This window comes from Miscanthus floridulus, chromosome 12 (assembly GCF_019320115.1).
Source record: "Miscanthus floridulus cultivar M001 chromosome 12, ASM1932011v1, whole genome shotgun sequence".
Taxonomy (NCBI): domain Eukaryota; kingdom Viridiplantae; phylum Streptophyta; class Magnoliopsida; order Poales; family Poaceae; genus Miscanthus; species Miscanthus floridulus.
Window position 1 is genome coordinate 55,112,846 of NC_089591.1, and position 11,902 is coordinate 55,124,747.

An 11,902-nucleotide genomic window follows, 5' to 3' on the forward strand; every position below is an offset into this window, starting at 1 on the left:
TTCGAGATCGATGCGGGGAACATTATCGCGGTGTCAGAAGAAGATCTTAAGGAAGAGCAGAGGCAGGCTATGGAAAAGGCCGTAGAAGAATACAGGCAGCTTTGTCTGAAATCGTTTAGCCTGAACAAGAGTGCACAAGTCATCCAGAAGCAAGATTTGCCGTTGCCTCGGCAGGTTACCTTTGACTCCAATCCTGGTAAACTTCAAGAGATGGTTAATTCTGCAGTAAATCATGCTTTGATTAATCATTCCAATGTGTTGTCCAATACTGTTCATGATGCTGTGGTTCGAACTCTCAAAGAAGGACAAGCGTCACCGCATTATGTTGGGCCTGCCTATCACCAACCAGAGCCGGCATCTGTTAATACTCCATCGGCTCCCTCGGTCGTTGTGGGTACAGAAGTTACTTCTTCTCTAGTATCGGCAGGCTTACCTAATATTCAATCTACACCGATACGATCAGATCCGGTACTACCAGGAGGACGAATTCAGCTTAGTACAGATCTATCGGCATCAGCTATGTCAGGCCCTGTGTCTCAGAATAGCCAGATTCCTACTAATTGGTGGGGATATGGTATGCCTCCGGAGTCATCTGCTTTCAATCCTGGATTACCTCAAGTGTTTGACGCAGTAGGAAAAGCTCCTATACCATCGGCTGTTTCGCCGATGGCCCAAGTGCCTTAATATGCCACAGCAACTACTGTGCAACCAACTCCAGGGGGTTTCCAGATGCCTTTGGTTCAAACGCCCAGTTCAAATCCATCGGCAAGCTTACTGCCGATGCAGCAGAAAGCCCCTGTTATGAATCAAACTGGGGTTCAGTTTATGCCTCAAGCTGGTTATAATTATCCAACAATGTCAGCAAATTACCAGCCATCGGTAAGTTTTGTACCGATGGGTTCTAATAATGGTTGGTCAGGACAGTTACCTGTTCAACATACAGTTCAGCAAAATCAACAGATTGTAGGGATTCAACAGGGTTATATGCAAGCTGGTGTCCAGAATCAAGCATCGATAGCACAGCCGATGAATCCTTTCCAACAGGTTAATGGACCACAAGTAACAGCGAATATGCCGATTGCTGGAGATCGTGGGCCACAAAGATATGTGGAGGGATATCAGCAGGCACTTCCTGTAGAAATTCAGCCAGTTCGTCATCAGGAGGCTAATGCTTTTTGGACCGATAGGATAGCAGAAATTATAAAGGATCAGTTTGGGATAAAGTCTAAGGTCAATACTTATTCTTATCGGACTCCATATCCTCCTGCATATGATTTAATTCCTCTCCCAAATCGGTACAAGGTACCAGATTTCACTAAATTCTCCGGGCAAGATGACACATCAACAATGGAACACGTCAATCGCTTCATTATTCAATGTGGAGAGGCAGCTAGCAGAGATGAATTAAGAGTTCGATTATTTTCATCATCTTTGTCTGGATCGGCATTTACGTGGTTCATTTCATTACCACCAAATTCTATTATTACCTGGGCTGATCTAGAAAAACAATTTCATAAGTATTTCTTTGCTGGAATCCATGAAAAGAAGCTTACCGATTTAGTAAAATTGAGACAGCGGAATGATGAATCGGTAGAGAGCTTTGTGCAAAGACTACGAGATGTAAAAAATAAGTGCTACAGTCTGGTGCTGGATGATCGGCAGCTTGCCGATCTGGCTTTCCAAGGGTTATTGCCACATCTTAAAGACAGATATGCTTCTCAGGAGTTTGAAAGCCTCAGTCATCTTGTGCAAAGGATCTCTGATCAAGATACTAGGGTTTTTGAACCTAAAAAGAATTGGAGTAAAAAGGTATCATTTGTTGAAGAAGTAGGAGATTCTGATTCTGATGAAGAACCAGTTATCGGCTTAGCTGAGTGGGTTAAGAATAAAAAGCCGATATCTTGTCCCTTTGGTCAAAAAGAGCCAGAAAAGTTTACCTTTGATATCACCAAGGCCGACAAAATATTTGATCTTCTGCTTCAAGAGGGCCAAATTAAGCTGTCACCTAATCATGTGATCCCATCAGCAGAAGAGTTGAAGAAGATCTTGTACTGCAAATGGCACAATGCAACTTCACACAGTACAAATGAGTGCAAGGTGTTCAGGCAACAGTTACAATCGGCTATTGAATCTGGGAGAATTAAGTTTGGTACTTCCAATGCCCAAAGGCCGATGAAAATTGATCAACACCCTTTTCCAGCAAATACGTTGGAGGCCAAAGGGAAGACCAAGGTATTGACGTCCGAGGCTGCTGAGAAAAACGCATCAGTGGATCCCCAACATCGGATAACTACCGATGATGCAAAAAGTAAGGGTTTGTTGGGAGAAAGCAGTAGTTCCAAAAAACCTCCTCGACCTGGCATTGTGATTACTCATCGAAGGCAGCAGGAGGGTTGGCGTCAGCGTAATGATCGATATCAACAACAGCAAGAAGAAAGACGTCGGGAAGAATGGCATCGGCATAAAGATCATTGGAGGTGCCCGTTTTTTATCCATTGCTGGGAAGAAGGTATTAAATTGCCAACTGTTGAAAATTGCCCTGAGTGCAATGGTTATTATGGGGTCAATCGGTCAGAAAGAAGATTTCAACCTGGCAATCAGGGTTTATTTATCAATGAGCCGATCAGAAGCAGAGCATCAGTGCATGATCGGCTGGAGGGCAGACTTAGTGTACATGAAAGGCTTGGTAAACGCGCTGGATATTTTCCAAGGAATCAAGAGGAGCTTGAGGAAATGACAAATGTAAGAGTTCCCGATGAGGAAATATTCTACAGGGACCCTAATATACGCCGTGTAGAATCGACTAGGACCTGTTATCAACCGGTTTGGAAAACTAAGTTTCCTCGATGGTGCCCGGAGGGTCTAACAAAGACACAGAGAAGGAGGATGCAACGTGAGCGTCAGGAGGATTTATACCAAGAGGAAAATTCCTCCAATGAGAGGTCCGGTCATCAGCAGTGGCAGGTAAAACACAAAAATAAGGGTCCATTGGCAGATGTTAATATGGTATTCATGTTGCCAATGGAATTTTTGGCACTATCTGATAATGAGGAAGAAGTTGTTCTCTCTGATCAAGTAGCTCAGTTGACACTAGATCCAATGATGGTTGTTTTTGAGAAACCTACCGATGATGAGAGACAGCATCTTAAGGCTTTATTTGTGAAGGGCAGAGTTGATGGGCAGCCTGTGTCTAAGGTACTTATTGATGGAGGGGCTGCGATTAATATTATGCCTTATATGATGTATCGGAAACTTGGTAAGGGAGATCAAGACTTGACCAAAACCGATATGATGCTGAAAGATTTTGAAGGCAATGTGTCACCGGCTAAAGGGGCAGTATGCGTTGAATTGACCATCGGCAGTAAAACCTTGCCGATGACGTTCTTTGTTATTAACGGCAAGGGTGCATATAATCTGCTTCTAGGGATGGATTGGATTCATGCTAATTATTGTGTTCCTTCTACAATGCATCAATGCCTCGTACAGTGGATTGGGGATAAGATTGAGGTTGTCCCTGGTGATTCTTCTTATATCATCGCATCGGCAGAGTCAGATACTTATGAGCGAACTAAATGCATATCAGGAGAAGCTTGGGAAAAAGAGTTCCTTAGAGTTGCTGATTATGAAATTCCACCGATCCAAGCAGTCGGTTCTGAAGAAGAGTTTTAATGGATAGGTTTGCCGATGATGGAAAATTAGGTCAAGGGTTCACATCGGCAGATGATTTAGTAGAAGTAGATATCGGTGATGGCGATAGGCCAAGACCTACTTTTATTAGTGCTAAGTTAGATTCCAAGTGTAAGCAGCAAATAATTGATGTGTTAAAAGAGTATAAAGATTGTTTTGCTTGAGATTATACTGAGATGCCTAGGTTAGACCGATCGGTAGTTGAACATCGGTTACCTATCAAATCTGGATTTCAGCCACATCAGCAGCCAGCGCGCCGATGCAACCCTAATATACTTCCTGATATTAAGGCCAAAATAACTAAATTAATTGAGGCAGAGTTTATTCGGTAGTGTCGATATGCAGAGTGGATCTCTAATGTGGTTCCTGTTTATAAGAAGAATGGAAAGCTTCGTGTTTGTATTGATTTCAGGAATCTCAATAATGCCGATTGTTGATTTGTTGATTGATGCTGCAGCCGGACATCAAATTATCAGCTTCATGGATGGTAATGCAGGCTACAATCAAATATTCATGGCTGAAGAAGATATTCCCAAGACTGCTTTCAGATGTCCAGGTCATGTGGGGTTGTTTGAGTGGATAGTTATGACGTTTGGTTTGAAAAATGCCGGCGCTACTTATCAGAGAGCTATGAACTTTATTTTTCATGAATACATCGGCACATTAGTAGAGATCTACATTGATGATGTGGTGATTAAGTCTGGAGATATCACAAAACATCTAGCCGATCTACGAAAGATACTGGAGTGTACAAGGAAGCATGGATTGAAGATGAATCCTAATAAATGTGCATTTGGTGTATCGGCAGGTCAATTCTTGGGTTTTATGGTGCATCAGCGGAGCATCAAAATCAGTAGGAAGTCTATTGATGCAATTAACAAGGTGGTTGCTCCTGCCAATAAGACTGAATTGCAATCTTTGATCGGTAAGATTAATTTTATTAGAAGATTCATATCTAATCTGTTGGGTAAGATCAAGGCTTTCAGTCCATTACTTAAATTGAAGGCCGATCAGGAATTTGTATGGGGAGCTGAGCAGCAGTTAGCCCTCGATGAAATTAAGAAATATTTAACAAATCCTCCAGTGCTAGTTCCACCTCAACACGGGAAGCCTTTCAGGTTGTATTTGTCAGCTGATGATACTGTTATTGGTTCAGCTCTTATTCAAGAATTTGAAGGGAAAGAACGTGTTATTTATTATCTGAGCAGAAGATTAGTGGATGCTGAGACAAGGTATTCGGCCGTCGAAAAATTATGTCTATGTTTATACTTTTCCTGTGTCAAATTGAGACATTATTTGTTATCTGCCGAATGTACGGTCATATGCAAAGACGACGTAGTCAAGTACATGCTGTCAATGCCGATATTAAGTGGTAGAATCGGCAAGTGGATTTTAGCATTATCAGAATTTGAACTACGTTACGAATCGACCAAGGCAGTTAAGGGGCAAGTTATGGCTGATTTCGTTACTCAGCATTGTAATACAGTGGACTCTCTGGAGATTGCCCCTTGGACACTTTTCTTCGATGGTTCCACATGCGGTGAATTAGCAGGTATCGGCATTGTGTTGATTTCACCTCAAGGAAGGAAGTATGAGTTTTCATTGCCGATTGTTGCTACATCGACAAACAATCAGGCTGAATACCAAGCCTTGATAAAAGGGTTAGAATTACTGAAGGTGATACGTGCCGATGCTGTTGAAATCTTTGGTGATTCTATGCTAGTTATAAATCAATTGACTGGAATTTATGAATGCCGAAGTGAAGCTTTGATTTCGTATTATGAAAGATGTTTGCAATTGTTGAAAGGATTTAGAGATTTTTGTCTTGAACATATCTCTCGGTTGCATAATGAGGAAGCTAATCGACTAGCTCAGCATGCTTCAGGGTATCAGCCTATTCAGGAAGTGCTAACATCGGCAGTTGATACCGATGACTGGAGGAAGGAGGTTGTCGATTATTTAAAGGATCCATATAGAAAGGTTGAGAGACGTATAAGGTTCCAAGCTACTAAGTATGTGCTCCTCGATGATGAATTATATTATCGAACTATAGATGGAGTTTTACTTAGATGTGTTAGCAGTGATGAATCGAAAAGCTTGATGAGTGAAATTCATGAAGGAGTGTGTGGGGCGCATCAATCGGCTTTCAAGATGAAGTGGATGATCAGAAGGAATGGGTACTATTAGCCGACTATTCTTGAAGATTGTTTTAAATATTTTAAAGGATGTTAGGGGTGTCAAAAGTTTGGTAATATTCAAAGAGCGCCTGCATCGGCTATGAACCCTATAATCAAACCGTGGCCGTTCCAGGAATGGGCTATTGATCTCATTGGTCAGATTTATCCGCCATCGAGTAAAGGACATAAATTTATTCTGGTTGCTACCGATTATTTCACAAAATGGGTTGAGACAATTCCTTTAAAAAAGGTGACATCGGTTAATATGATTGATTTTGTGAAAGAGCATATTGTCTACCGATTTGGTATTCCTCAGACTATCACTACCGATCAGGGCACTATGTTTATATCAGGAGAATTTGATGAGTTTGCTGTAGGTATGGGAATTAAAGTTTTAAATTCTTCTCCATATTATGCTCAAGCTAATGGTCAAGCTGAGGCTTCTAACAAAGGGATTATCAAACTCATTAAGCGCAAAATTGAAGAAAATCCTAGGAGGTGGCATACAGTATTAAATGAAGCCTTGTGGTCATATCGGATGTCATGTCATGGTGCAACCAAAGTAACGCCTTATCAGTTAGTATATGGACACGATGCAGTATTGCCTTGGGAAATTAAAATTGGCTCTAGGCGAATACGTTCTCAAAATCAGCTGACAGCCGATGATTATAATACCCTTATGAAGGATGAGTTGGAAGATGTGGTGGGTCATCGGTTAAGGGCTTTAGTTAGCATCGAAGAAAATAAGAAAAGAGTAGCTAGATGGTATGACAAGAAGGTGAAGATAAAGGAGTTTGCCGATGGAGATCTGGTCTGGAAATTGGTTTTACCGATTGGGACTAAAAGTTTAAAGTTTGGAAAGTGGTCTCCTAATTGGGAAGGTCCATATCGGATAAATCAGTCTGTTCCTGGTAACACATATATTCTAAAAACCCTCGAAGGGGTTGTGTTTCCTAGAGCATTAAATGGAAAATATTTAAAGAAATATTACCCTAGTATCTGGATGGATGCATAAAAGTATAAGTGCCGATAACAGTCCTATCGGCTAGAATTATGCAAGGATGTCAATGTCTCATAAAGTGCCGATACAATAAACAAGATTACAAGTTCAACAAGGATTGGATAGCTAATATCGCACGCAGGTGAATCTGCTCGGCTTCCTCCATTTCTTTGATATCGTCATCGGCAGTACCCTCCACAGGCTTGAGTTTTTTCTTCATGGCCAAAGCTTTGCGAGCCTGGATATCTCTTTCTTGCTGAAGGGCTTTGATGGCATTGGGTAGCTGGCTTTCTTTTTGTTGAGCATGAGTTAAGGCTGCATCAACTTCCTTCAATTCAGCCAATAGAGCCATCTTCCTTGCTGATAAATCCAAGATTTTCTACTTAAGTTCAGCACCCGAAGTCTGCAAGTTGCCGATGCCCTTGTGCTTCTCATCGGCAATTTGTTTCAGTTGTAGCATCTCTTCTTTGAGTTGAGCCTGAGCTGCTCTATCGACAATACGTTGAGCAGCCCGTTGATATTATAGTTGGCGACTCTCTAAATGGGCTGCTGGGAAGAGTACTTCTTCAACATCGGCAGGGACCTGGCCACGGATTGTTTTGAAAATTGCCTTTGCGGGGTCCGAGTCATCTACCAGTTGGGCGGTATCCTGCTGTAGCAAGTTCAGGAGAGCTTCCAACCTGGACTTAGTTTCTGCCGATATTGTTCCCAGTGCAAGGGAAGAACTTGTTTCCTCTCCATCATCGTCAGAGACGTCAATAGCGAAGGAGAATAGGCTGTTTGGGGAGTCTTGTTCCTGAGGAAAAGGAAAGGAGGTCAGTTAAGGATAAGTATGAGTATTGTAAATCAGCTAGGTTAATCGGTTTACCTGTTTCAAGGCGATTTCCTGTGCTTGACTAGAGGAAGCAACCTGGAGTATGTCGTGTGGGGGATCGGTTGAGCTTGCCGATGGGATATACTCTATGACTTCATCGGTGGTTGGCTCTTGAGGTATGATGACCGATGACATTGGGGCAGATGTAGGGATCGGCATGGACCTTTGTCGTTTTGGCTGTGCTTCAGCATCTGTTAAAGCTTTGCGCTTTGCTTGGGCATCGGCAACGATTGGCTGGAGGGCATCGGCACTTGTTGATTGTGAAGCTTGGACATCTGGTATGCTTGCCGATGTACCCAATTGTTGCTGCAAAACAAGTGTAAGGTATGATATTTAACAGATAAAATGTAAAGTTAAGAAGATACCTCTGAAGGTTCGTCAAAAGAAGTGGTGCTTGATATCGGAGGAATTGCCGATGACGATCCAGCAGCAGCTCTTACCCCCTGGTGATTAATGTTAATATAGTTTGTGATCGGCATGAGTAGAAATAAACAAGGTTGTTACCTTGAATGCCTTGACCAAGGTTGTAGCAGCAGCCGATGGAGTGGCCCTGGCTGTAGCCAATTTGGACTTGGAGGTGATGGTCTTGGTACGGATCTTCTGGTGAGTCAAAGCGGCTAAGGTGGGAGCGTTGTAGCCGATCGGTGATATCGGGGAAACAGGCCAAAGATCGAAGGGTTTCCCACTTTTGCTCATAGTTGGTGCTGGGTTGTTAACCTGTCATGAGAGAGTTAGTTACCGATATATGAAAGGAAAAAGCGGAAGGGAGCTAAAAGGAACTTACTGCATCATCGGGAATGGCGTATTCAGGGTCGATCATGTGCCGATATGTGTGAACAGATGTTGCAAACAGATGTTCCTTCCACTCTCGCCACCATTGCTTATATGACTCGGTGATGAAAGATACTGGCGTCCAGGTGGATATATCAACATCTGTAGTATCGGCATCGGGGGAGAGTTGTACTACCTTGTTCCAATCTGTTCCGCAGGTAATTGTTTCCCTGGGTTTGATCACATCGGCAAAGCAAAGTTTGATTGGCAGTTGCCCAAAAGCCAATTGACAGGATATTGCTGATGGGTTGTAAAATTCATACATAATGCTGGTGTTTTTCCCGCTACCAAATGTATTTACTAGGATTACCCTGGGAGTAATGATGGCCATCATGAGTTCCTTATCCTGATTCAGAGTGTCATCGGCAAAGTTGAAAAGAAGGGGGAATCTGTTTTCTTCGTTAATATAAGGTACCCAGGCCCTATGATCACGAGAAAGACCATTGTAGAGGCTCTAGAAGAATCTGCCGATCTGGTCTTCATTGGCCTCTATTCCAGGAAGGATAATTATGGCTTCACCAAAATTGAGGGGTGAGCGTGTTGCTGATTCATCATCCCCAAGCACATGGTCTTCAGCAATTTCTCGTGGGAATTGTTGGGCAAAAAAGTCCCATTGCAGACGTTTGTGCATATGGGTATTCAGCCACATGTTGATAAACCACCATGGGCCTCCTAGGTTGCCGATGGGTTCGCCAAGCAAAAGTTTCTGAGACACTTGATGAAGAAGATGATAAGTGGAGCTCAGAAGGTATCGGCCAAGAGGAAACTTTACACCATTAGCCAAAAGTTCAGCTGCGGGGAGGAAGGCGTTGGTTGGTCCTACTGATCGACCACAGAAGATAAATTTTTCTAACCACATATTCAAGAATGTGGCATGTTCCCTCTGGTTAAGTGTCCCAGTCTTCTGGTATTCTTGAATGTATCCCGTCCAACCGCCGATGTTGCGGGTATTCACCCTATATTCAGATTTTCTACCATAAATGGTGCCTTCATCGGCAGTTGAAATATCCAAGCCAGTGAGCATGTGGACATCGGCAAGTGTAGGAGTAGCTGGGCCATGTCCAAACATAAAAGTGTTTGTTGTGTCTGACCAGAAGTAAGCAGCTGCAATCATCATCGATTCATTCTTCTGCATATCGGCAATAGATAACCTAATGCATTGGTCTAACTTCCGTTCTACCCAGTATACTTGCATCGATCTATTAACCCTCAAGTACCAATCTTTCCACCCTTTGGTGGTTTTGGGCCAAGATCGAAATGTATCTTTCCATAAATTCAGAGAGAAATTTTGGGCTCTAAAGGGGATTCTGTTAACCTCTGCATTAATCAGATCGGTTGGATCTGGGTTGCCCATTGGTCCTAGGCATTGGACATGCGGCTGATCGGTTGGAATAACTAATTTGTTGCGCAGTTCCTAAGTTTGAAGGATTCGGAGAACAAAAGAAAGAAATCACCAACTGTATGGATTTGCAAAAACTAGGGGAATCAAAGTAAAGGTAATGGAAGTGGAGCGAACCGCGGAGACGTCGAAGTTGATTGCCATTATCTTGAGGAAGATGAGGGCACGAGCCGGAGACTTGAGGTAACGCTGGAGAAGGGTTCTTGTTGGTTGAGGTCGTGCAGTGGTTCGTCGGAGTCGCCGCCGGAAAGAGAAAATGTCAAAGATTGGAGTCTGAGGGTAGAAGACGAGTGTTCCGGAGGAATCTATTTATAAGCCGCTTGGAGTAGGGGTATTTTGGACTTATCTCTATGCCGCGTGCATGTAGGTCGAAGTGGTTCAGATGGATATGGTAACTGTTCGCACGATAATCAGGGGATTGTACAGATGGGTTGATGGCAAGTAATCATGACTTGGAAGAGATATCGGTACAGGATATTTTAATTCTGAAAATGACAGCATTATCATGTTAAAGATCTTGCCGATGGGTTATTGTTTCGGTATCTTAACCATAATCAAGGCAAGAGTGGTTGGCGATTGTGCGATATTTACTGAAGTGCGTGAATCAGGATTAGATTTGATTGGATTTGATAACAGATCAGGTTTTGGCTTGGAGAATGAGTTACGGTAATCTGGAATAAATTTCGGAGCATTAATGGTTTTATACTCCGAAATTGGGGGGCATGTGTTGACACCATTTTTTGCACATGTCAAAATGATCAGAGTGGACTAATCGGCAAGGGGAAAGTTACTGTATACTTGATAGCCGATGAAAGCCAGCTTGTAAAGATGGTTGCCGATAGCTGGTGATGGTCGATGGAGAGGTTGATTTAGACTCGGGCGTTGCCGATGAGGTTGAAGGTGTCATTGTCGATGCCGATGAAGGGAGGCTTGAAGACTACTGCCAATGAAACAGGGAGTATGCCGATGAAGGAAGACTTGAGGACTACTGCCGATGAAACAAGGAGTATGCTGATGAAGGAAGACTTGAGGACTACTGCCGATGAAACAGGGGGTATGCCGATGGGAAGGAGGACGGTGAGATTTCCATTGTAATTGAGGCGGACAGGGAAATAGATAGGAGTTGATTTCCTTTTCTATATTTGTTAGAGTATGATTCATGTAAGAGTCACGTGTTTCTTAGATATAGGCTTGGTGTCCTAGTTGTGTTTGGTTGTGTCTCTTTAGATCAGGGTATAAATATGGAGTGAGAGGCAATGTAATTAGATATATCAATCAATATCAAAACTATTTTTACTCCCATTTGCATCTACTTACTTTTTCGGCGACTTCGTCAATTTGCATTATTTTCTCTTTACGAGTTCTCATTGATTTGGCGAGCTGCATCGCTTCAGTGCGACCTTCGGCGATCCTCGAGGTTCCGCGTGAGTACCTCTTGGCCGCGACTTCCGGGCGTATCGCTGTTGTCAGGACCAAAGTGCTCGTATCTTCATCCTTGTCGATTAACAGGTCAAATCGACTGGCACGCCTTGGATATCGATTCGGGTATTAGCCCTTTGTGTTTGCAGATCCACTTTTGCATCAACAAGTATACTACTACTACTGCCTACTACTTTCTAGTAGTATACTACTACTACTACTTCCTACTACTACTCCCTCCTCCTCTACTGCTTACTCCTCTACTCCCTCCTCCTCTACTGCCTACTCCTCTACTCCCTCCTCCTCTACTACCTACTCCTCTACTATGCTCTTGCTGACTAAATTGAGCAGTTCCTCTACTACCTACTCCTCTACTGCATACTCCTCTACTATGCTCCTTTGGGGCCGAATTTTGAAACTATCTTGATGGCTTTTGTTTGGTATTTGCAATGATGATTCTTTTCACACTTCTAAGCTGAGGCAGTGCATATGCAATGATTGAACCCTTTATGCTG

At 42.9% G+C, this 11,902-nt stretch overlaps 1 protein-coding gene across 1 annotated transcript; it reads right to left on the reverse strand.

Annotated features, from left to right (window-relative positions):
• Positions 1-7,082: 7,082 nt before the first annotated feature.
• LOC136495325 (uncharacterized) lies at positions 7,083-9,161 on the reverse strand. The gene is made up of 5 exons (XM_066491284.1): positions 8,523-9,161; positions 8,243-8,455; positions 8,104-8,181; positions 7,733-8,044; positions 7,083-7,660 (listed from the first exon to the last, which is right to left on the reverse strand). The coding sequence occupies exons 1-5, from the start codon at positions 8,901-8,903 to the stop codon at positions 7,385-7,387; spliced, it is 1,260 nt and encodes a 419-aa protein (XP_066347381.1). The 5' UTR covers positions 8,904-9,161; the 3' UTR covers positions 7,083-7,384.
• Between the last annotated feature and the right edge of the window lie 2,741 nt (positions 9,162-11,902).